General features: G+C 36.5%; 1 protein-coding gene across 2 annotated transcripts in view; it reads left to right on the top strand.

The window, feature by feature from the left end:
• The window catches only part of RIMBP2 (RIMS binding protein 2), a 123,479-nt gene extending 97,015 nt beyond the window's left edge, over window positions 1-26,464 (top strand). Inside the window, exons 21-31 of one of the 2 annotated variants that reach the window (XM_090120721.1) lie at window positions 2,744-2,902; window positions 5,555-6,286; window positions 7,952-8,069; window positions 10,797-10,949; window positions 13,616-13,800; window positions 15,768-15,936; window positions 17,972-18,037; window positions 19,405-19,508; window positions 21,220-21,291; window positions 22,485-22,619; window positions 25,012-26,464. In XM_090120721.1, coding sequence (XP_089976847.1) covers window positions 2,744-2,902; window positions 5,555-6,286; window positions 7,952-8,069; window positions 10,797-10,949; window positions 13,616-13,800; window positions 15,768-15,936; window positions 17,972-18,037; window positions 19,405-19,508; window positions 21,220-21,291; window positions 22,485-22,619; window positions 25,012-25,200 — 2,082 coding nt within the window. In that variant the 3' untranslated portion in view covers window positions 25,201-26,464. The remainder of the gene's footprint in view (window positions 1-2,743; window positions 2,903-5,554; window positions 6,287-7,951; window positions 8,070-10,796; window positions 10,950-13,615; window positions 13,801-15,767; window positions 15,937-17,971; window positions 18,038-19,404; window positions 19,509-21,219; window positions 21,292-22,484; window positions 22,620-25,011) is intronic. The other variant, XM_031592714.2, reaches the window with a different exon arrangement.
• The last annotated feature ends 47 nt before the right edge of the window (window positions 26,465-26,511 follow it).

Below are 26,511 nucleotides of genomic sequence, written 5' to 3'. Positions count from 1 at the left end.
ATACTATGCAGCTGTCTTAAGTACTGGGAACATTAAAAAAAAAAGTCACATTTGGGCTCTGGGATTTTTCTGTGTTACTATTATGTATACTGTGGGAGGAAAAAACGGAAAGAGGGAAGGATTTTTTACTCCTTAAAAGCCATAACCTGTAATGCTAATTAGCAGAAAATCATATATACTCAGGGAAGGATGCTTTAAGGAATAGAAAGATGTAGCAAAAGAATTTTCCACATCTGTGGTGCTTTTAGTTTGATTCAACTCGAAACAAACATGAAGTGATTTCATAGATTACTTTCAAAGGAGTTGTAAATCTTAGCAAAGAGATGCTTTCTTACATCTTGGGATGGTTGAAGAATCTTGTTAGCCAAACATCTGACTTCACATGTTGAAGGCTCCTAGCAGTGACTTTCCTTCTTTTTGCACCAGTTCTAAAACCTTCTGGAGTTTTGGTTCAGCTCATCGCAGAAGCTCAATCATTTATATATGTATAAACATTGCTCCAAATCTCAGGTGTTCCAAATCTGGAGCTTGAGGATTTCATTTAGTGTTATCTTTACATAGAGTGGTTTCCATTTTTCTTTTTTTTTTTAATATATCTAATCATGCTATACTTACAAAATGTGCTCATGAATGAGATGCATCTTTACATCTGTATACAATTAAAATGGTTCTAGATGCAAAGAGACCAAGATTTTTTATCAGGACTAGTGATCTCACTAAGAAAGCTCAGTGTAAACTGTGTATAGTGTTTGTAAAGGGACTAAGATAAACTTAGGGTTTTTTTCTGTTAACAAATATGTATTTCTTCATATTTGACCAAGTTAAACAAACTTGGGTATATCTACTGTAAGCATACTAAGCTGCTGCAAGTGGGCTTAATACTTAGATCATCCAAAGATTATTTGGAATGTGTCTGCTTTACTGAGCTCTAAAAACCAGACAGCTTGGATATGAACATTTAAAGTCAGGGAACCCTTAGATTTATATTCTTTGAAGCCTGAAGAGATTAAGCTTTGCTATGTACTGGTTATGTCCTCAAGGCCAGATTTGAAATCTGTCTGGCTTCAAGCCTTCTCAGATATAATTAGAATTTTGTGTGTGTGTGTGTGAGGCTGAAAGGATTCCTCATCGCTTTAAAACACTAAAAATATACTCTGAGGAACAGTAGTTAGATTATATCTTGTAAAACAGCTGCAGTGTGTTAAGTGCAAATTGATTATTAAACGTTTAAAGCTTAGTGAGATACACCTATTTGAAGTCTAATTGCTCATTTACGTTGTTTATGAAAGATTACTTTTACCATGTGGTTTGTTAGTAAAGAAACAATTGGAAAAAAATGGAGAGACATAATCTGTGGTAGTTCTCTCCATAAGAAATTATTAGTTTGATATTTTTATTGTAATGCCTATGTGCTCCTGGTATCTTCAAGAAGTGCTATTCTGTATTCTGATCTGCAGTCAAAGGTCTCAGACTTCGTATCAGTTTACTTGCCTTAATTTATAGATGAGTGGAAAAAAATGTGCAGATAGATGCAAGTAATGTTAGGGTTTTTCTTCAAGTGTTTGATGAGCATTAGATATGGCCACTCATGGAGATCCTTCACGTTTGGTGTATTATGTTTTGGAGGAGGAAATATGAATTTTAAACTCCTCAGTTTAAAAATGTCCCATGAGGAGGGGTAGCATGGATCACAGATCTGAAATAGTTCAGTTATTGAATGTGAAGTTTGTGTGCCCTTTTCCATACAGATTGATCTTAGGCAGAAGTGCACAATTGTTCCTTATATATCATGTCCTATTTACGTTTCATAATTTAATTGATCTAGTGCTTGTATTAAAAGATTTCTTTAAATCATTGGATGGCTGTTTAGCAGTACTCTACTGCTGTTAGTACCACACTACATAAGCTGTGGAGGCAGCTTTCTAGGTGTGATGGTCCAAGCAAGCATGGATTTATTGCAGTAGTATTGGCATTTGATAATCCATGAGATTTTTTTTTTTATTTTATAATCTTGCATTGTTTTACTGCAGACATTCAGCTCCATTTAAAAATTTATCCTTGGAAATACAATGAGTTTAGTTTCTGATCTGGTTTGTTGGATGTAGCATTCTGGCTAAGCAGGAATTAAACCAAGGCCACACCTGCTTAACAGTAGCAATTTAGTAAGACATATTTTTTCCTCTTTATCTTCCTTCTAATTGGAACTTAAAATATTTGAACTAGTTTTAAAAGACCATTACAACTATAGCCAGTCCATTCCTACAATGTTTAACAGAATGAAAGCTTCAAATTCCATCAGCTAGCTATATTATACAGTGATGGTAACATGCTGCAATAATTAAGTGCTGATCACTTTTAAATTATTATGTGATGTAACAAACAGCTGTGAAGAACAGATGATATGTGAATTATCCTAGGGCTTTTACAATTTGGTCAGCAAGTTTACTGATGCATGAAGGACCTCTTTATAGGAATTTGATCAGGACTAAAGCTAGATTTGATGCTTTGAATGCATCTTTTGGATCACCTATGGATTTGAGACTGGATTTCTTGAATTGAATGGGAGCATAAATGGAAAAAAAGTTTTATTCACTAAAACAAAAGAGCAACCTGCATGATGTCATTTATGTGTAGTATTACAATGATGTTCAAACCAAGGAAATACTTCTGGTCCTCATACGTGGTGCACAAGAAATTTTAATTTCAGTCATTAAAGATTTTTCTTTCTCACTCTGCTGATTAGCCTCACTATTGCCACGGCGAAGACTACCATACAGAGAGCAGCAGAGGTTCTGATTTGTCTGATATTATGGAGGAAGACGAGGAAGAGCTGTACTCTGAAATGCAGCTGGAGGATGGAGGAAGACGACGAGTCAGTTTGACTTCACACAATGCACTTAAGGTAAGTGTGACTGCAGGGAAACCTTAAGAGTACCTCCATGTTTTTATTCTTCCTTCAGAGCATTTTTTCTGTCAGTTATGGATTTTGAAGATGATTAAAAATAACAGTGCTGTGTAGACCTAGAATTTGTTTCTTGCCTTCTCTTTTTTTCTCCTCTCCATCGTTGGAAATCTAGTCTTTTAGCTAGTTGACTGCTTTTCTATATGTAATTGTGGAAGTTGTAGTTTTTGCTCTGTATCTGGGATCTTTTCCCTTGTTTATATGACAAATAGTGCAAGTACTACTCAAACAATGAGTTGATTATATAAACATGCATACCTATGGAGGAAAAAAAATTCCACCTAGAACAATTTAGGCTTTTCTTGTCAGATATGTTTCTTCCTATTTTCAGTGCCGGTGCCATCTCTTTCTCTGACTTTAAAGCACACTTGTGAGAAGGAGATTTGGGGTAATTAAGGAATCACCAGACAACAGGAAATAACTGTCAGAAATTCTGTTTTAACACTATATAAGAATATTAATCATGAAAGACAGCAATTAGAGTATATGCAGAACATTGAACTTACCGAATACAGAACGTATTTTTCCCATAGTATGTTTGTGTAAACTGTATTTGCTTTTTGTGTGTATATCAATTACACTAAATTCTTCTCTTAGCAAGCTGGATAACCTGAATGATAAGGAAAACCACAGGTGGATTTTTCTTCTAGTATTTTGTTATTTAACTAAAAACAGTGCTATTTTCACACACATAAAAGAATTGTGACCATTGTAACTGCTTTCGTGTACTGTAAGTTCAGGCCTTTTATTCTGACTCAATCTGGAATGAGAGGGGTGCTTTTTCAAAACAAAACTGATGAGTGTTTCAATTTTTCTGCTGTCATAAAGGTTGAATCTGAAATCCTTCTGCATGCTGCTTCTGACCCTTTCCTCTAGAGAAAAAGTAAATTGTCCTTACACTGTTCTTGTTATTCACACTTCAGAAATTATACCTATTCCTTAGTTTTATGATAGTATTGTCAATTCTGACATCTAACCAGACCCTTAATTGGTGTAGTAAATCATTTTAGACATTTTGAATTCTGCTGGCATACCTCTGTTTATGTTGTAGTGTATGTGGAAGGTATGGTGCTTAATCTGCAGAAGTAGAATTCAGCCTGTGAGTACTTCCTGGGGAAGGACTCATGGATGTCAAAGTCTCATGTGGAAAATATTACCCACTGTATTGTTAGGTTTTTGGATACATACTTCAGGTCAGATTCTGATCCCAAAGTGCTCAGTAATTTCCCCTTCATTCGATCTAATTTTGTTTGTCAACAGCAACAAAAAAAGCATATTTACTGGGTTTTCCATAGTAAACAGGTTTGTGTTCCTTTTGCATCTGAAAGTATGCCAACCATGCACTTTCAGCTGTAATTTTTTTCTCCTAAGGAAATAGATACCCTCAAGTAACAAGAAAATGTTTTGCATGCAGACATATACTTGCTTTATTGGGAAGTTATTTCCTCCAATGGTTCCTTAAAACAAAGGCAGGCATCAATGATAAAGGGATGACTGAGCTAACTTACCAGATCTGAGTATTCTAGAATGAGGAGTACTTGAACTCAGATAAAACTTTTCCTGCTCATATTTATTGACTTTTTCATATTTCTATGGCAGTTTGTCATAAAAGTTTCATGGGAGTGATGCATATTTATAATTTAAGATAGGTCAGACATATATAGTCTCTTCTTGGAGTCCAGCAAAGATACTGCATAGGTTTCTTCTGTCCCACCAACATGTGTTTTGTGTAATTACAACACAAAAATGTCAAAAGCATTATTGTGTTCAGAATGCTTATTTTATTCAAGATGGGATTGTTTGTATCCACTTCTGGTATAAACAGAGACTTTAACTTAGTTCTACTAATAGGCTGATTTTCAAATACTGGCTTTATCAAGCAGGTACAAGATTATGATGGGAGATTTGAGGACAGTGTCAGACCAGGGGGCATCAGAGAGCAGCCAGCTCCTCTGGTTTCTTTCCCTGGAAGCCAAGCTTTAAAAATGATGATGCCTTTTTTTGTGGTTTTTTTTTTTTTTTTTGATTTTCTAAAGGAATCTAAAGCTTTAATGATGTTTGCAAATTTCTCTACTGTGGCAGGAGTTTTAGGGATATTTCATACTTATATAGGATAATATAATAGATGCAAAGCAAGAAAGCTTGTTAGAACAGAATTTTCATTCTCAGATACGGGTTCTGGTTACAAAGAAAAATTAAATTCCAATTTGTCATGGGGTAAGGATCATACTCAGCACTAGTGCCATGTTTTAATGCCATTCTCATTCACCATGCTGGAATCTGTATGCAGCTTCTATTGCTTTGTTTTAAGTGCATGGGTTTGTTCTTGTTAGAGCATCACTCAGCCGTTTGTACTGACTCCTCGTTGTATCTGACACACAGAAACTTTCTTAATCATGTCTTTATTTTTCACAGATTCTCATTCAAAGCATGACATCCTTTTCACTTAATAAGCTGCATGTCTTATGTTTGCCATTGCTCTAAAACTAATTCTGTCTTTATTTTTCTTTTCTTCTCCCTTTTCCCTCCCATTTTATTTTTGTCACACACTATTTGTTCCCTCTCTGGTTTTTAACATTACATAATCTTAAGGAGTGCAATAAGAATAAGACCACTGACGCCACTTTTTTGGAACAGCCTGACTTTTCACAGCAGATACATCACAGTAAAAAGCTTTTCAGTATTCCAGAAGTAGCTGAAGAGGATGGTGAATACTCTGAACTGCTGTACAAGCAGGGTTTAGGTATGCCCTATAAAAAGAAATCCACAATAGCTAGAGACTCTAGACCACCTAGGCCCTACAATCAAGATCAGCAGCACAACTTCTGGTACCCAGCCAAGCACAGAATTTCAGGCATGGAGGATTTTGCTGCAGATGACAAAGGATGCAAGTATAGCCGGTCCTTATCAAGAAGCCCAGACAGTGGACTGGACTGTGGAAGTGAAGAAGAAGAATCTCGTTTTACGTTCAGATATACTTGCGATTCAGTTTCTGCCAATGTTGCATCTAGCTGTTGTGCAGACACTGCTGATTGTTCCTGCAGGAAAAGCATGAGGCCATTGCTTGCTCGCAGGAAAACTTTAACAAGGCAAACCAGCATTGAAGAAGATTTTGGTGACTTGGGATCTTCCTTTGTAGAGCCCAGGAGTGAACAGGTCAAGTCCAGTTACGAAAAAAAGTATGAGACTCAGAAATGTAATAGAACAGATAATTTGTCAAATGAAGATGTTCAGGGAGGCTGGAAGAACGACTTAAAAATGGCTGACTCTAGGGCAGCTGGTCCACTTGCAAAGTCATCCCACAGAGATGCAGAAGACTCTCTGGTGTGTGAAGTAAATCTTCCTTCTAACATCTGCTTGCCAAATCAGTTTTCTTTCTCTTGTGTTTTTTTGTTTTTGTTTTTTTTTCTGAATTAATTTTTAGAGTCCATCTTTTGGACATATCTGCTGCATTTTTTCCCATTTTTTTTCCTCCCCATTCATTTTTGTTCTGCGTTTTGCTTTACAGTCATCTTTTATGTCATGCTGAAATCAGTTTAATTTGCTTTACAATGATTTTCCCACAGAACAAATTACAACAATGGCTGCTTTTATTAAAGGACAACTGAATCTAAATTTTAATTAAGGGTTAGCTGAACTACAATTTTTCCCATCAAATGTTTTACTTTATTTTGCCCATCTAAATGTTGCTTTAAAAAAAAACACACACTGCATTTCAACTGGAAAAATATTTCATCAGTAATTATTATTTTAAATATCTCGAATCCATTTCATCATATTCTTTTTGTTCATCTCACTCACTGAATTTTTAGGATATGCTCTTTATCATGAATCATCTGTGGACAGTCAAGACTCTCCCCAGTGTAACAGTGACCCACATTTGTTGAGTCACAGGTTTCATCATATTTCCATTTCCTCCCTTCTCTCTGCGCTGTCGCTACTTCGACTTCCTTTTTAGATCATCTCTTCTTGCCTTTGAAGTTGCAGTCTGCATCTCTGCGTGAGAATGCAGGCAAACAGCTTCTTCGAAAGAGAGAGGACAGGGCTGTTCCACATCTTTCAAGGATGCCTCTGTGTGATCCTGCCTAATTGTGTTTCTGTCCATTAGTCTAGCAGTCTCTGTGCTTTTATAGATGTATCCATAGGCTTCCCAGCTCCCAAAAGTTCAAAGAAGTTCTTTGCCCTTCCTGTCTACAGCAGTCCAGAGTGGAAATCAGATCAAGCGTATTTCATATAGCAGTAGAAATCAGCTGCCTGCTCTTCTAGCCCAGCAGTTTATTCTGAAATGATCCTTAAAAATTTCTCCCATTAAAACAGATCCCCAAGCTGTATCAATCTCAGTGGCTGCATGATGAACTCTGGAGAGCATTAGAATAGTATCATTTCATTATTAAAATAGCAATGTTTTCTGCAAGGGTAACGAACAGAGGGAGACAGCTGTGATGTGAGATGAAATGTGTCTACATTCCCTTCTACATGTTCCAAAAACATCTAAAAGGCTTTAACAATCAAAAGCCATTATAGAAAAGTAGTGGGCTCAAAGACAGAGGATATGCACTTGTTCACATGCTGCAAACTGGTCAGAGCTGCATAGCTGACAACAAAAAATTGCTTGCCTTTTCAGTGCAGTCCAATATCATGAACTCTCATGACTGGTTGCACGACTCTTCAGGAGATTATGTCATTTTAGCAGCAACAACAAAGGCAAAAGAATGTTTTCAAAATTATTCTTTTCTTTTCTTTTTGTTCTGATGTGTGACTCCTGGTTGCAAAACTGCCATAAATCAGGGAACCATTTTTTCCTTTTGCAGGTTTGCCAGGCAACAATATTTACTTTTCAGCTAACCTTTGAGTTAAAAACTAAGTTTAGTTGCCTTTAGAGCTTTTGCTTCCAAATGTGATTGACCCGATTAATCTCCAACCATATAACCATAATGTTATCATGGATGTAATTTACAAACCTGTTTTTTCTTTTGTTGTTTTTTTTAGCTTTTAGGTAATCCATCATCTGCAGGACGGCCTGAAAGGGTGGAGCATGCAGGGCGAAGGTCCTCTCATGGCAGTGCAGTGCCACAAAGGTCTCGACCAATGTTGGTCCCTTCCATTGGTTAGTTGGACAGATTGGTGCATTTCTGTTCTTTGCAGCCTCAGAGTTGGGGAGGCGATCCTTACAAAGGACACTTGTCTTGAGCTATGGGGTGAGATGGAACTAAAAGCTTCTCCATCTAAATATGAGCTAAATATAAGTGTACTGGGGTCTCACGGGGGCTGAATTGCTAGGCATTGACATCAATGGGATTATTTTCATTGAATTAATGGGTGTTGCTTGGGTTAGATACTATTAAATCTTACCTAAAAAGAAAAAGACAATGCAGGCAGGAATACCATCAGTAAAATAAATGTACTCATTTGATGATCCATTCAGCCATCCATCTCCCCATTCATCAACCGTCATTTTGCATTTACTTTCCATTTTCTTGACTACTTTTTGGAATTCACCAGGAGAAAATTGAAGCTCTTAAATGTTACAAGTTGCATACGTTTACTATATTTCATCTCTATTCTGGCTTACTTATGAGTAAAAATTTATTCTGGTGTATACCAGGAAATCCAAAAAGTCGTGCAGAAAAGATAATGGAATCAAGATAATATGGACAAATACATATTTGTAAAACTTGCACTCTATGTTGACAGATAAGGAACATTCAGACTGAAAAATCAGGAAACACATGCAAAACAAATGCAGCAACTGTAATGTGAGCTATTAGCAGAACGTGACTCCGTGAAGATGTAAAATCAGTCTCGTTTTAATTTTTAACACTGTTCACATCAGCAGGAGCAGAAAGCAATGTTAGACAATTCTCATCTGACATTTGTGTGGATGAGAGGCATCACCAATGGGGATTATCAGAAGGAAAGAGACTGATCATAAAGGAGTGCTTTTTTTAAAAAAATACTAAATAATTTTCCCTTTTTATGAGCTTACACTAAAATGCCAGTGTTTTTTTTTTTTTTAAAAAAAAAAAGCAAAATCCCCTTAGTGGGCACAATTATTTTGGTACTTGAGCAGGAATTATTATTATTGAAACTGTAGGTCACAATACATACAGCTGTAATACAAGAAACTGTCTTAATAGCTGCAGTGTAACAACATGGTTTTTCAGAGGCCTGATTCTCTCCCCACATCCTGCTATAAACCAGGATAATACAGATATTATTGGAATTCACTGATATGAAAATGGTATGGAGGAGAATCATCTCCAGGGAGGCTCGTGTACTTTTATTGACAGGCACTTGTTAGCTGAACCAAACAGCATTCAGGAGGTGGTGTTAGGACTGTTAGATTTTCATGTCTTTTTTCTTTCTTTTCCAAAAGCAGCCTTTTTTTTCTTCGAGAGTAAACATTCTGTTCACATTTGGACTACTCAAGCCAAGTATTTAATTTTTTTATATAAATAGTGAGAGAGTAGGCAGTTTGTTTGAATTAGTACTTCGGGTTTCCACTCAATTGAAAAATAGGGAAGTAATTTAAGTTGCCAGAGTTCACTTTCTGTCAACAAAGTGAGGACATAAATGGCAGCAAGTAATGACTGCTCTTTAGTGGTTCAGTAGCAATCAATCAGGAGTCAGATAAAGAAATTAATTGCTTATAATCAATCAAACATTATTAAACAGAAACTGAAGTCCTAGGTTTTATCTCTTTTAGTGCAACTTAAAGTATGAAAGGCTGAGATACCAAGAGGCCTGACTTCTGACTAAAAAAAATGGTAATTAAAATAGTTGGGAAACATTTTCTCACTTCTAGCATCATACTTATTAAAATACTTTGAGAACAGACAAAGGAAATAAACATTAGATAAAACTGTGCACAAAACTTGCTTCCTAGAAGTTTACTGGACGAAATGGTAGAAGACAGAATTGTAGAAGATGGAATGTCCCAGTTAAATGTATTTAACTCATTTATCAATAAAACGAGGTAAAATTATGCTGTCCAAAATCATACAGTAGAGGATTGCTTAAACTTGAACTAGCTATTCAGAACTTCCACTGACACAGAAATTTCCCATGAATAAGGGCTGCAAATAGGATATTGGAAGAATGAAATTATTGTAGTTCTACCATTATAATATGCCAAAGTTTAGACTGCTTAAATATACGAAACTATTTTATTGGCTTCAGTGTAGTGCTCAAAAGTGTGGATCCCAATTTTCTTGGCAGCAGCTTATTCTTTTACATGTGTGCCTGGAGTATTTACTGAGTTATTCTGCATCACTTACTACAGGAAGTTCTTAAAGCAGCTCTGGAAGGTTAAATGAGTGGGAAAGAACTTCAATACTATAACATTGTCAGGATTCCAGAGATGCTTTCTTCAAATTTTACAAAATATAAATTATTTGAGGTGTTTTCTCCATTAAGCTATAAATACTTTGGATTAGTTATTGTTGAAGGTAGGATTTGAGTAAATTAATTAATTTTTGTTTTTAGGTTGATACTTTAGAAGGTGAAACACAGTTTACAGTGCTCTTGACCTTGCAGATCTGTCAGGTAGGATTATTTGAACCTCATAATAAAAGATGATTCCTATCCAAAGATCTAACCGATAATATTTACCCTGTTTGAATTTTAAAAAGCACAAAATGTAGAAGCTTTTAAAAAGAAAACACACATTTCTGTGACTCCCCTGCTGAAGGAGGATTTCTAGAGGCTGAGGCATCTGGCAAAGCTTCCTACTGTATGCAAGTCAGAAAAGAAGGTAGGCAAAGCCTGCCCGCAGGAGCCTCCACAAAGGCAACAGTACAATATGTTTAATAGATCATTCCCTTTTTCTCCATAGAAATTACAATGGACAGTAACAGTGAAGGCGGGCGGTCTCGGTCAGGTAGTGAGGGAAATATTTCACCTGTAAAAGAAGAAGCTTATTATCGCAGCATTGGTGGACACAAGAAATGGCCTCAGCAGCGTACCATGGCCTCTGAATATAGATACGGTATGCCGAACATTATTCATCCTTTATGACAGACACGTTTTAGAGCTGCGTGTTAACAAGTGCGGTTTCTGTATGACAACATTGCATGCAATGCAGAATGCCAGGGGAACTAGCTCTTAAATCCTGTCTGCTGTCAGGTAAGTTTCTCCAACTCAGATGTAAGGGACAAACAACCCTCAGTTCTCTATCCTGAAACTGCTATGCAGCCAGCCACCTCTCCATGCTTGGCTGAGTCCAAGCACACTGCGTTGCATGAACCTTTGTGAAGCTACGCTGCTACTAATGCCAGTCAGTATTTACTGTATATCCCTGAACAACCATTCATCAAAATGAGCACGTTTCCATATAGGCTGGAGAGGCTCAAACAGCTGTTATGTCACAACAGTGTTCGATAATAGGAGTGCTGATAGTATTTGTTGCTTCATCAACATAGAAATCATTACATGATCAACAACTCAGTTTTCATAGTTCATAACTCAGTGAATTGGAGTGTCTTCACATTTAACCTGTAAGAGCAGCCTAGGTCATGTACAGAGTAGGAAGCACTTCTTTCTTTCTTTTATTTCCTCATTTCTGGCATGAAGAAAATGGTCCCTGAAAATTTAAGCAAATAGTAATTGACTGTTGAGTTTGAAAACATGACTTGCTTGCAGTCCCTGAGGTGTAAATTGGTGTATAGCTAATGAATTCAATGCAATGGTGGTAAACTGCAGCAGCTGGGAATCTGGCTGGCTGCATCCAAAGACTGAGATTTTACATACACATTTACATGTGTATGTGTAGTATATACCTCTTCAGAGAAGTAAGATTTGTAGCTAATGAGCTAATGCTTTCTCATTCACTGAAGCAAACTTTGACTATTTTGATTCAGATTATTACAGGTCAGTGCTTTTAACTGAGATATGTTTAGCTATACTTTGTGTTTGCACCCATTAATTGCAGTCAGAGTAGGATGCAGCAATCTGTAGTTTAAAAACGAACAAACAAGAAGTCCCACCCTTAACCCATCAGTTTCATATTACCTGGTGGGCATGAGTACAAACCACATACAGACTGCAAACTGACTATGAGAGAACAGAGCAGAGGAATCCCACCCTTTGTGTCCCATTGCTTTCTGTCCCATACGTGCATTTCTCCCTGACTTCCTTTCTGTGCTTTGTGTCTGCATAAAGCTTCTTGGCTGGAATTTTTCCTTTTGCTGTTTTGCATTTTTCCTTACTCACATTATTTCTTGTTATCTGGACCCAAGAGTCAGTAGCTGTTCCCTTAAAGCTGCAACCCTCTAAAAATATTTTGTGGTAGTTTAAACATCTCAAATATCAAATGAAATCTGGAGTTGTGGCAAAAAGAGCAATGTTGCAATATTGTGTATTGAATATTCAAACTATTAAAAGAAATTCCTCATAAGAGATGATTACAGTTAAAATTGTATTTGGGAAAACATTGATATAGCTACTACATTTTCATTGTTGTTCATAATATCACATTCTCTATTCTTGTGAAAGGTCTTGTAAACTAGATGATAAGTATTAGTTTAGCAAAGAGTAAAAGTATGTGGCTCCCATTTAAGTGAGTGGGACTTGCACAGTAAGTTTTACTGAAGTGGCCTGTAATTTTAAGTGCTTTATTTTGGGGTCTTAGGCTTCATGTATGTTGAAAGAGCATGTTTGTTTCTGCTGTCCTGTTTTTGTTTCTGTGAAAGTGCTGCCATGTGCTCTTTCAAAGCAAAATTTAAGTGTTTGAAACCTGTCAATCAAAACACTCATTGTTAGCTTTTTTTGGCCTAGTTTTCTAATTCAGTTTTACTGAAGTCCATCCTCAAATCTGTTGTTGAATCATGGACTAAATGAATTCTCCAGGTAACCTGGAAAGTTTGAAAGCTACGAGAAATGAAAAGCTAGTTTTCACCTTTAATATCCTAATTGATTGGATACCTTGCTCTGACTGCAGTACAGTGCCAAGTATCGTGATACTCATGGATGATCATTCCTACCAAGCCTATAATAAAATGCAGTCATAGCTAACCATTGTTCCTGGATTTTATTACATTTTATAGTGTTTGTGTTGGTTGGAGGCACTGCTGGCTATGTTAACTACTGACTCTCTTTAAACAAAATAGTAGTGTAGGTCCAACCCTGGCACAATTTAACACTGCTGCACTATATGTCTTCTTACCTGTCTGGAGAGAAGAGATTGGAACTGTGTTTTAAACCCTGTACCTAAAACATGGTATGTCAGCACAGCTGGGATGTGCTTTCTTACGTTTTGAAGAACAGAAGCAGCTGTGCTGGAAAACAGTTGGATCAAAAGCATGGTTATTTTTGCAGCAATGGTAAAACCTATCGTTATGTCACTCTTAAGGTGCTACCCTAATTTGCTGCAAACTATAGTAAATCTAAAAAAAAAAAAAACCTGTTTTTTTGAGCCGTATTCACTTGTGTAAATGTTAGTGTGGTGTAGCAGATCAGCAAACCATTCCGTGCAGATTATGAATATACTTTAAAGAAAAAAATTGTCTTGCTAATTAAAAAAAATGTTGAACGCGATAGGACACACATTGAGTTTTCACTGAAATGCCCAATACTTTTTAAATATTAACTGGAATAGTTAAAGAATGAGGCCAACTTGTATTACTGAATTGTTGTTTTCTGAATTTACTTCCATAGACGGCTATGGTGGCCATGACCATCTTTCTCCAGATATTTATGAAGAATCAGAAACAGATCCTGGAACAGAAGATATTTCTACTCGAATATTTGTTGCACTCTTTGACTACGACCCGCTGACAATGTCCCCAAATCCTGATGCTGCAGAGGAAGAGCTGCCATTTAAAGAAGGGCAGATCATTAAGGTGAGATCTAAAGGCAAACAGAGTTACAAACAGGTAACAGGTTTGTTCCTGTTGGAGAAAGCAACTTGTATGACTAGAGTCCAAGATTTTTTTTTTGTTGTTCTCCAAGGTTCTGGCTGTAAATCTTGTTGGATTTGGAATCTAATGCCTCCTGCTAAGGGCTTCAAAATGATTAGGTAATGGGCAAAAAGCTCAAAGTTGCCTTAGGTAGTTATGGCCAGAGTTACATGCTAAAACAAAACTGTGACAGAAGCCCCCTATGTCCATTGCTACAAATCCTGCAGAGAAAACTACTAAAGGAAATTGTCCTCTTTACTGCAAAGGTACTGTGAAAGTGCTTACCTCCTTTAGTACCCACAGCTGCTGTATTAAGGTTCAAAATTAGGCATTTCTTTTCCAGAGTCTTCCTCTTTGAAACTGGAAAAGTTCCTTTTCTGACTAATCAGTGTAAGGTGTGCAAGCTGACCCTTGAAGAGGCAGCAGAAGAAAGATGAGCTGTTTCAGGTGGCAGAGATAGTGTTATGCTCCATCCGTGTCTTTATTCATGCCCTCTATCACAGCTTGCCTCATTATGATTGTGCAGCTGCAAGGCAAATTTGCTCAGCTTGCTGTTCAGATTTTAAAAAGCTAGCAGATTTTTCAGTTGAATCAGCAGATGTAAGCATTTCCTCCTACAGCCTTATATCTAATCTGATGCAAAATGAGTGGAAATGAGGAAGGGAAGGAGGTGGGGCTTCTGGTACTCAGAGGTTTAACTGAGATTTAGGTATTGTTTGAAATTGAACCTCACTTTTTACAGTACCTGCTTGAAAGATATAATTAATTGTAACTTAAACTATTAAAATATTTACTTCTTTCCACTGAGTTGGATTGCATCCTGTCTGTATACAAAATAACAAACATTTAATGTTAAATACTTCAGCAGATATTTTGCTTACCTCCTTACTGATACAAATTTATGCCAAAGATATGGAAATTGTGTAAGAACTTACTTTTCTCTGCTTTTATTTATTTATTTATTTTATTTCTTTACTCGATAACTTTAATTACCGAATTTTTTATTTAAATTATTTCCTTGCTAATGTGTACATGTTTGCCACTGAAATGTCTAGAAACATCCTATATAAGTTATTTATCTGACTGCTGTTTAGTTGCTGTTTGGGTCCATGGTAATTATTATGCAATCTGCATTTTATTTCTCATCACATTGATGTGAACGTGGCTTAGTTTGCATTTCCAAAGTGCTTTTCATACATCACCTGAGCTTTGGGGTGGTGGTGGGTCAGTTCCATCATGAGCTGTGTGAAGTCTGTCCTGTACATGAATTACACAGATGCTGTACTGTGAAGTAGTGATCGTGCCAGGTAAGTGGTTAAAACTGAAAACATTCCTGCTCTATAAAGTTACCGTGACATTACTGCTGATGAAAGGTCACTTTTTCACACTCTGATCTGAACTGAAGCGATTGGATTTTTGTTTGTTTTTATTAAAAAGAAATAAAGAAATTGATTTTGCCTGAACAAGAAATAATCTAAAATTAATCATCAGTTTTGCCTTAAAGTCATCATTTTGGTGTGGTATAATCTTAGATAAAGGCCTGTCTGTCACTGGCAAACAGTATGACTTTTTAGAAGGCAGAAATTTTATTTACCTGTTCTCACTGATGAAGGCTCATGCTATTTTTGTAGCTTAATTCGTGTTTCCTAGGAAAACTGTTGACTTTCAGTGTTGTCACTTGATTTTGTGCTTCCTTAATGCTAACAGAAAAAGTCCAATTTCTGCTTAAGAAATCAAAATTCAAATTAACCTAGCAGTTTCAGTTCTTTAATTTAAATCACATTAGTAAAAACTAATATAATTTTACATCTGAACTGTAATCATCTGTTCCTTGGAAACCATTTTGCCTTCGTAAAGAATCCTAAATGCTAAAACTTTATTGACCAACATTATTATTATTTAAATAACAGGTCTATGGGGACAAAGATGCTGATGGATTCTATCGTGGAGAAACGTGTACAAGAATCGGCCTTATCCCATGTAACATGGTCTCTGAGATCCAAGCAGATGATGAGGAGATGATGGATCAGCTTCTAAAACAAGGTTTTCTTCCTTTGAACACACCAGTAGAGAAAATAGGTAAGGAACAATATATGTGCACCAGTTCACCTACTTCTTGGGTGCTGTTAACTTGGCTGGATCTGCTTTGCCTTTTGTTTTTATTGTATGCAGATGCATCTAAATTCTGCAGCAATTTACTACATTGTGGGATACATTCTGTGTCAGTAACTGGATGACTTTATTCAACCAATATTTAATCCTGGTCACACCTTTTGCTGCAAAGAAGGTTTTTTTTATCTTCACTACTCTAGTATTTTTTTACAACCTTTTTCTTACCTGAAAGACACAGAACAAGATCCCTGTGCTTTGGAGCGTGCTGTGCTGAGGTGCCTTGTGATATGCTCACTGCTGCAAAGCATAAAATGAATCACTTATTTGTCATTATTTATACTCTTCTACATTTTCCTACTTTACCAACAATTTAAAGGGATTGTGGCAAAGGGTTATGTATAATATAATTTGGGATAGCACTACATATTGTGAGATTTTATGGATTTTACAGTAACAAACCCCTTAAAAAGCAGATTGGCCAAATGATTCTGTTACGAACCACTTGCATGACATCATTGTTACAGTGTTGTACAGAGGTACACAATGCAAGTATCTTAACTAAGATTTTCTTCTAACTGCAAATTTTATAGCACTATCTTAATACATTACAAAGCTTTCAACATAATTCAAAAAAGTATAAAGGGCTGGAACTGGTTCAGTCCTGTTTAAAAGTGAACTGTAAAAGTGGTTGCTAAAAAAACGAGTCTTCCACAATTGTTTTCTTAGATTAAATAAAACCTGATTGTATCCCAAAACATGAGTAAATGTGAGACAAGTTATTTTTGTTGCTTTTCAAGATATTATTTTCTAAAGTTTCTGTTGTCTATGAAAGGAAAGGATAACTTAAGTTCTTAATTGCTGTCATTTCAAATCCATTTATTTATTGGCTTATGCTACAGAAATACAACAAATGTTCCCATTCATGCACTTGTAAACCCCACTGCCCATCTGCTCCTTAGGAACAGCACTTACACCTGCACATCCGTTTCAGAAGCTTGGGACTGGCAGACAGTGGGTCTTACAGATGTGCCTTCATAGGTTGGCTGTCCACAGCATTATTTTGCAAATGTAGTTGTTAACACGAGTCTACATCATTTGAAGTCTGTTGGAATCGGACACCTAACCTGCTGTGGTTACATCTGTAAACACAACTGAAGCTGTGCTGGGATTAAGTGTCTAAAGGTACTTCTAATTCTCTCATGAGGACATATTTAAATACAGAAAATATAATCCTCAGCAGCCATATTTGGAACTTACTGCTTTAAGACCTGCTCGGTGCTCTCAATTCTTACTTAAGTAACTACACTGTTGATACAGAACACCAGTGAAAAATGAAGCCACTAATATATTTAACACCCTATGATTTTAATATTTTGGCTGTGTAAGGGTCATATTCTACAAATACCATCTTTTTTTCATTGCACTCAACCAGCAGTGTCTTCTGAAATAGCTGAGAAATTCTCTTGGAAAGAAGAAGGCAATTTGAGATGGAAATTTTGCCCTGCTTTACGTTTTTAAGCACTGAGTTTTATTCTGAGACATTTCTGAGAGCTGTTAGCAACCTACCCCCAGCAGTTCACCTTTAAATATTTCAGCAATTCAAAAGCATCGTGTTATTTTCAGCTTAACGTGGATTTAAGTTGTTAGCCACATTAAAACAAAAACACGAGAAGCCAAAACAAACAAAAAATGCTCTTATTAATGGATTGGAGAGAGCAGTCAGTTTGGCTTAATTTAAAACTATGAAGTCTGAATAGCAAAGAGATCCATGTGCTCAGATCCTTGCTGTCACAGAAGCTGCCCACGTGGATCGTTTAGCAGGCTCTGTTAGTCTGCTTCATATTGTTGTTCATATTCTTAATGTCATATCAGACACCTTACATGCTGTGTTCATATGGCTTTATTTTTCTTAATCCTTTGCCCACATTTAATCCTTAAAAGCAGAACTTTGAACAGCTTCATATCTTCTCTTCTTTTATTTGTATGCATTCCTTTCCTGAAGTCAACTGTGACCGTTTCAAAGAGAGCACACGCTCTGTACACCGCAGATCCAGAAAGTCTAAAAGAGGTCTGTGCTAAGAAACAATAACTTGATTCAAGCTGTGAATTAGCTGAAATGATTTGAGCTGTCTAGTTTTATATATATTTTTTATGCCTTTGATCTCTTGGAAACCAGAAGCTGGAAAATACTGTCACATAGCAAATACACAGGGAACCATTTTTGGATTCTTTTCCTGCTCACAGTCCTTGAGCCCAGACCGTAGGCAGTGTCTTGCCCCAAGAAGTATCTCAAACTGAAAAGTGCTACTCTTGAGGTAGTCATCTGAGTATGGGTTCTGGGAAACCAGGGAACTGGGTCCTCCTTCTGTTATGGTCCATGCCTCCATTTTGGATCTCTCTTTGTGTTCTATTCCCTTGCATTGGTAACTGGAAAAATAACTCAAATCCACCCCCTGCAAAAGTGATCTCTGACTGAATGCTTCAGTGTCAGCTGGAGGGTGATGTGAAATCTGTGAGTGCATGCTACACTCAGTGTTTGCTCCTACATTAGCTCAACCTTTGACATTCACCCACCTGCCAGAAGTCACAGGGTGCCTCCCAACCTCAGGTTTCCTTTGTCACCTGCATAATGCTCATCAGGCCTGCCCTCAATGCCTGTCTGTAAGTAGCACTAACAAGCATGTTTCTCTTGCTGCAGCAATCATTTGCAAGAATCATGCTAATATCATTCAAATTTAAAATGTGGCCCATTTTGGACTTCCTGGTAAATATTAATAGTGATCAGTAAACATAGCATGTGGTTCCTTTAAGCTACTATTTCACTCCTTTCTTTCTGTTCCCCACAAATTAAACTTGTAAAATCAAACAGGACTTGAGAGTGAGTTTTTGTTGTCAAGGAGTCTTGAAAAATATTGCAAACTTCTAAGTTAATGGTAACCTCTTTTGTCTGGGGACAGCTGAGTGCCCAGTTCTCATTGCTGTCTCCCAGCAAAAATTTGAATAATAATCCAGTGACCAGGGGAGGGCAGAGGAACAGGTAGTAAGTGTGGTAACTGTACTGAAATGGAGTAAACCCATAATCAGAGACATCTAGCTTTGAACATCCTCATAAACTCGATTCTTCTAACCAAGAATGGCAGAAGATTTCAGAGCACTTGTTTTGCATTTGCAGATAAATACTGCTCAGAGATTTCAGTAGCTTAAAATGAAGAGTGCAAGCAAACTGTTATTGATGAAATGCATATGCTGGTTTGAAACCTTTATCTGTGTTATTAGGTTTGTGGTAATCCATGGCATCTTACCATTGTGCTAGAGAAATACCACATTGTTACTGCACTGTTGTGTATGGTGTGGGGAAAAAAATGCACCTTGTGGCTTGTGTTCAAAATAACTTTGATAGCTTTCCTTCCCTTCCTCTCCTTGTGACTGGAACAGAAAGAAACAGGCGGAGCGGCAGGCAGCACTCAGTGTCTACAAGGAGGATGGTAGCACTGTACGATTACGATCCCAGAGAAAGTTCTCCTAACGTTGATGTAGAGGTATTTACATATTTTTTTACTGTGTTTACCATTTATGGAGCCATAATTTAATTCAAATGTAGCTGGTGTTAGTAAGCACTGTTACACGTAACAGCTAATGTGCGGAAAAAAATAATTACGAATTAGAAACATTTTCAGATACACTTGTATTTACAGCAAATTCTGTACAAGTAGAATTTCATTTGTTGAAAAACAATCAAGCAGTATATTTTGTAGGATTTATTTATTATGGCTCACCACAAACTGTCAGTTATGGATATATGATTGTGCATTGTGTGTGTGTGTATGTATCTATCTAAAATGAATTTCTGTAAGGACAAAAAAAATGGTGTTGCTACAAATAGTAGAGAATGATTATTTTCCATTCATTGTTTTCAAATTTGCTTTGTGGTTCTGTTTAAGATGGTTATTTCCAAACACTGTTCTATCTCACACTGACAAGCATGCTATCAAATGTCTGTAACCTACCTTACCATTCCTTCAAAATCAGCCTTTTGCAGCTCAAACCACACTAGTATAGCACAGTGGAACAGCATTCATAGTATATCAGACTCTTTTCTTAATTAATGTATCTGAGCTTTTGTAACTGTCTTGTCTCTTAATATTTTTTTAATAAGAATGTAAAAATATCTTAAGCAATCACTGAACATTAGCTAGATCTTCATTTAAACAACTGAGCATTAGCTAGATCTTTGTTATGAGTTTATCTTCCATTTACCTACATGCAGTCTCCCATCTCTCCATATTTGTCATCAGCAACAATGGAATCACTTTTTACATTGTCTTTGATGTTACATGGTAAGTTCCTCAGTCAAGATCTGATGCAGTTTTCATTTATATATGCAGTGAATGTCAGTACACTGAAAGCTATAAATAAAATGCTGCATAGTTAGGGCTTTTCCCAGTTATCATTTAATTTTTTATAACTTGATTTTGGTTTAATTGGTGTGTAGGAAAAAATTTATTTATTTTTAAACAAGAGAGTGAATTTTGGAGCATTTGGTACTTTCTATGTCAAAACTCAGATTTGTCTTCCATTTCTCAGTGAACCAAGTCTGGTTCAAACCTACGGTGTTACCAGGTAGTTTATAGATGAAATAAATTTCACTGATATATTGCAAACTTCGTACTCATTCTGCTTCTTTCCCAGGGCCATCAGAGTTTAAAAACTTTTAAATGAAACGCCAGACAATTAAAGAACTAAATACACTGCTCTGTCAGTCAGAGACTGGAGATGACTGTTACACACATTTACTGAACAGAATCCAATTCAGCTCCATGCTTTTTAGTTCTTGTTTTGGAAAAAAACAAAACCCAACATTCTCAGCTGTTCTTTCCCATGTGTCCTGTTCCTCCTCACCAGAGGAGTGACTTCAGGGGAACTCTGAAGCCAAGTGTTCATCACCCTACTCATCACAGCGCTGGCCTCAATTTGGTTGCATAGCCCAGTTTTGTCTAGGCTATATATTTTGAGTATCTCCAGGGTAGGTTGCATTCAGCTTGTTTGGCACAGTGAGTCCTGCAGCTGCCTGCAACCTACTAAGAGAGGTGCTTTGATTTCACATTCTAAAAAATCCTGACAATTGATCTTAAAGTTCACCTCAGTTTCACTGTTTTAGTATAGAAGAATGAAAAATATTAAAGGACTTGCTGTTAAAAAGAAAACTATTAATGTTTGTCTAACAAAACAAATGTTCCTTTTTTTTTGCAGGCTGAACTTACGTTTTGCACAGGGGACATTATTACTGTTTTTGGTGAAATTGATGAAGATGGATTTTACTATGTAAGTTGTCCCCTGCTTGGTCCCTTCAAACTGCTATAAGTTCACTCAGAGCTGGGCATGCAGTTCCTGCAGCTGTGTAGCAGAATCCAAAAGACTTCACTGTCTCTACTGAAGATGGCTCACTCTTAATACTTGATCACAAGTTTATAGGGTTGATGCAACTCAGAGCTATTGCTAGCACTGTGTAAGTAATAGTTACAGTATACAGTTTGCAGGAAAATGTGTACTTTGATCACACATTAATCTACGTGAATCTATAAATTATTTTAATGGATAAGGCATTTCATCCAGTAAGAGAATCTAGATAGACTCCATTCTGATTATAGCTATTTAATTGAAATTAGGAGTTCAGTGGCATTTTGAGCAACAAGTAACTGATCCATACTACTCTCTCATTTGTTTAAGAGAGAGAATTTCCTCCTGAGAAACAGTATTCCAGCAGTAGCTCTCAGTCTACATTCTCAGCTTGGATTTCTCCATATCCACACCATGTTAGCTGCAGAAAACAGCCCTGCTATCTCCTTCAGTTCCCTTTTACTGCTGTTGAGGACCAAAAAAATAATTTGATTGCCTCAGAACTGCTTTTGGAGTGTAGAGCCTGTGACCAGATGCATCCCAAGTTCCTGAATTTAGAAACTGCATGGGGTTTCTCATCTTGTTTCTCCATTATTTTTAAATAATGCAGGAATTCACTTTGCTGTTATACTCATTAGTTCTTGCAATTCCCAGAAGCATGTAAGCTTTATTTATTGCACAGTGACTCTGGGTGCCCAGGCTGGTCTAAAATGACTGAGAAGTCTCACATACACACCTACTGAGAAGGGATTTGAATTGTCAAGTCATAGTTTGGAATTTCCTGCACACAAAATGAAGGTTCCATGTCATCATTTTTATATATGAAATAGGATGAGTGACTGAACTGTTACACTACTCAAAGTATACTTCTTAGATAAAAGTCTTGGTGCATCACCTGGGATTAAAGCCAAAAACAGGAAGGTGAGAACAATTTTTTAAAATTAACGGCTAGTCTTCACTGCCAGATCACAGAAATGGAAGCCTGTAAATCTAACCTTAGGTGGACATTTCCTCTTCCTCTCTGGCTGAGAAATATAGTCAAAAGTATTTTCTTACCTTCTTGGTAACCTGAATTTCATTTAATTAAAGCATTCCCTAAAACATCCATTGTGTTACAGGGTGAGCTGAATGGGCAGAAGGGGCTGGTTCCTTCCAACTTTCTTGAAGAAGTGCCTGATGATGTTGAAGTCTATCTGTCTGATGCACCCTCACGCTACCTTCACGATACACCGATGCGTACAAAAGCAAAAAGGGTAAGCAATCAAGTACTGAAAACTTACTTTATTTTTCATTCCATTCTGTCTCATATATAATTTAGACATGAGTTTTAACATTTTAAACCCACTTGCTCATTTAAATTAACTTTCAAATATATAAAACATAAGAAGTAGCTTGCTACATTTAAAATATGAAGAATCTAAATTTAGCATTTGATTGCAGTCATTAGAGAATCTCAGTCATCATCTGTAAGTTTAAACAGCTTCTCCCTGGTGAAAGTAGTTACTGCAAAATGCTTCTGAACCAATCTTTTCTATGTGCACTATTTAGACAAAGGCAAAAGTTTTTGTGAACAGAGCAGTAGAACCATTCCTTTAAGTACAAACTGTAAATGCAGCCCAATGACAGTGTTCAGCTTTTACTCCTTATGGTTTTCTATTCCAACCAGCATTAATTGCCTAGAGACTTTTATGAAAAACTAATCATGTTTAGTGTCTCATTTTTTGTTTTGTTTCATCACTGCAATACTTTTATATATTATATATTTTATATATATTTTTATTTCTTTGCTCATCTGCTTGGAAACAGAAGAAGAGTGTTCATTTCACACCTTAATAAGGCAATGTAGCCTTCACGTAAGTGAGCAACTGAAGATACCAATAGAGATTTCAATTAAAGCTACCTGGCTATCTAATGCAAGTCTTGAAACTTAATTGTGGGGGAAAAGAAAAGAAATATGTCTCCAAAATGACTGGCCACAGAAGAAAAAGCTGTATGCTTTTGCTGTATCTGCTGAAGTCAATTTAGGTGTTGTTTTTTTTTTAGGAGACAAATCCTTTAAAAAGGAATTCTTAGAAATACATCAATTAGACCTCACTTTATGAAGGTCAACATTTGGAACATATTTCTTCATGAGCGAAATGTTTATGTTAACAAAGAAAGGCGAGTTTGATGTCTAACTACCCTGCAAACAAAAGCTGCATATTGCATTGTTAGCCAACCTGAGATGTAAGAATTCCAAGTTCCTTTATCAAGAGAAAAGCACAACACCCCAACCCTTAAAAGAGTGTACCAGTGAAACATAAGCTGCTGCGTACTGCAGTGTACGAGGGTAGAGCTGGTTCAGAAACTCCTTACAATCCAACATAGCTACTTAAATTGCCTTAAAATATGTTTTCCATGATCAATTATACCCCAGTTTGCCTGAGACCGATTTAAAAAAAATTCTAAAGAAAAAAAAATCCCTCCATATGGTACAGTTTACTCAGATGTTCCTAGAAAATGCTCAATTAAAATACTAGAAACTGTTTGGTTTACCAATGCAATAGAAGTCTCAGTATGAAACATGCAGCTCACTCAATGAATGCATTAGACTAAATATATGGTATCTTCAGGTGTACCTTGGGGTGCTTTACCAAGTTGGTTTTGGTTTTTTTTTTTGTCATTAGGATTAGACCTTGATTTAAAATCAAAGTAGGCTTGAAGCCCCGTTGCTTAACTCGCTGTTGCACACGCCAGTAAACTGCTAATATTTTAACTTGATCTACAAGCTAAGAGAGGTTCCTACAGCATGGATTCTACTATGACAACAGCACCTTAATAGATACTGCCACATTTTGTCAGCAGGGCACTGTAGTTACGATAGGATGAGTGTAAGTAAGTAGTTTTAGCATTTTTATTCAAGTACTTTTGATGATTAAAGCAAACAGCTCTTTAAAATATCTAGGAATGCTGTCATTAGTTATCGTACAAGTATTCACCTTCATTCAGCAACCTCATAGCTGCAGCATACACATCAAGCAGTCAGGGTCTTTAAGCTTTCTTTGATTGCAATTAAGGTTCATTTTAGCTTTTGTTTTTCTTTTCTTTTCCTTTTCTATTTTTTTTTTTTTAAAGCCAGTGTGCCATCCTCTCAAATATGTATATAAAGTAAAGTATGCTAGTTAATTTTAAAGACAGGGCATTTAAAGGACACTAAGAAACATGTGATCACTTACTGTTTGAGTATTTTCTCCTTGAAACAGTTTTGTTTCTACAGAGTGCTGATCTCTAGTACTGAATATATTTATTTTTTCTTCAACCTATATTTGAATGTGTCCCTCTTCCTTTCTGTACTAGAGCATACTGAAATGCAAAGCCAGTTTTGCAGCTTCTGTGGCCAGTACTAAGGCCTGGGAAGTGTAGCCAACTTTCTTTAAAAAAGTATAACCAAAATAGGGCTTCATTGGCATGTTTTCTATTGTCTACACTTTTCTCAAAATGTATCTATTTTCCATAAGCCCATATCATATTTTAAGCACAAACAAGAAATGAACCAACCCTTTTGTTTAAGTGGGTAATGGGACAAGTGATGTTGCCAACTTTCTTGATGCTAACAGCTTTCTTAGCTTTCAAACATTCAATAAATTATAACAATGTACCTAATAGGTTCCTCCTGAGAATACAGGTACATCAAGGAGAGCACCATCCCCCACAGTTCATCTTCATTCTGGGTCACCTACGTCACCTATGGGTTCTGGTAGTCCCGGGAGAGGCAGGGATATGTCCTCGAAAAAGAAAAAGGGGCTGCTTTCCAAAGGCAAGAAACTGCTGAAAAAGCTTGGTGCAGTGAAATGATTCATGTGCTCCTGGACAACTTGTAAAGCTTCCAGTCTGTGTATTTTTTTTTTTTTTAATATCAAAACTAGGGCTTTCATGACTATGCAGTACAACTTCACCAAACCTTTGCATTTTTAACTCTGACATCAACAGAATCATCTGGATTGCTTAAAACAGCAAGAAAAAAAAAAGAGAAGTTTTCTTTAAATTACAAAAAAAAACCCAACAGCTTTGTGGAATTAAGATTAGAAGAACATGATTTTGTTTGAAGTCTATTCAGCACCTGCAAGTACTGGATAAATCTCAGCCTTTATTCTCCTTTAACCATATGTAAGGGGAAAAAAAACCCCAACCATTAATTCACTGATTTCCAGTTCAGAGATCATCCCCTCTGTGTCTCATCTTACTCATTAAAGAAATGGTCTTGAAACTCCTAGTTTAATCAGCCTTGATGTTTTGCCTTATTAATGCACAATGATTTGTACTGTCTAATAAATATACAACATATACTTTGTACGTACTGTGTATTCAGCTATCTTCATCCTCCCTCAATCACGGTAATTTAAGATCAAATATGATGTTGCTGACTCCATTCAGTGTCTGATGTAACTCCTGGGAGTTTGAAAGTGTTGCGCAAAATACTTTTTTTTCATATATATATTTTTTTCTGCTTCCAAACCAAAACTCTTCTGTGGATTTATTTTGTCAAGATAGTCACTAAACTGAAACCCAATGCATTCTAAGTTATTCAGAGCCTCACCCTCAGTTTCAAGCGTACAAATTCTACCAACTCCAGTTCTGGAGATCCTGGTTCTCTGTTCTAAATCACCACCAAAAATAATAATACCTTTGCTCCCCAACTTTGCTGGTGGAGGTACAGTCCTAAATCAAAAGGCATTCTTCATGTTGCTGATGTCAGATTCAAGGTAAAATGCACGTCTCACATCAACGACGTGCTACATACACAAGCCGTGGCCTGTAAAAAGGCTGCAACAGGTGATAAAAATAATAACTGCAATATTGGCAACTCAGTAAAAAGAATCTTACACTGATGGCAGTCATTGGCTGTTACTATTTTGTAATTCTTGTCCATTTGTAAATTGTTTTTACTGTTTATACATACTTTTCAGACTGCCTTTCTTTTTGTAACTTATGGAAGGTTTGTAAATGAATGATCAAAGCTTCCCCATTGTGTCTTCAGATAATACTGTAAATTACTGTAAGATACTGTGTGCTAGATTGTAACAATTAAAGAAAATAAATGGCCTAAATTTGTGGTAAAGTACTGTGTGGGTGTGTGCATGTGTACAACTGTTGTGTAATATATTT

This window comes from Phasianus colchicus, chromosome 18, assembly GCF_987193195.1.
Source record: "Phasianus colchicus chromosome 18, bPhaCol1.hap1.1, whole genome shotgun sequence".
NCBI lineage: Eukaryota > Metazoa > Chordata > Aves > Galliformes > Phasianidae > Phasianus > Phasianus colchicus.
This window is presented reverse-complemented; position numbering and strand designations above follow the sequence as displayed.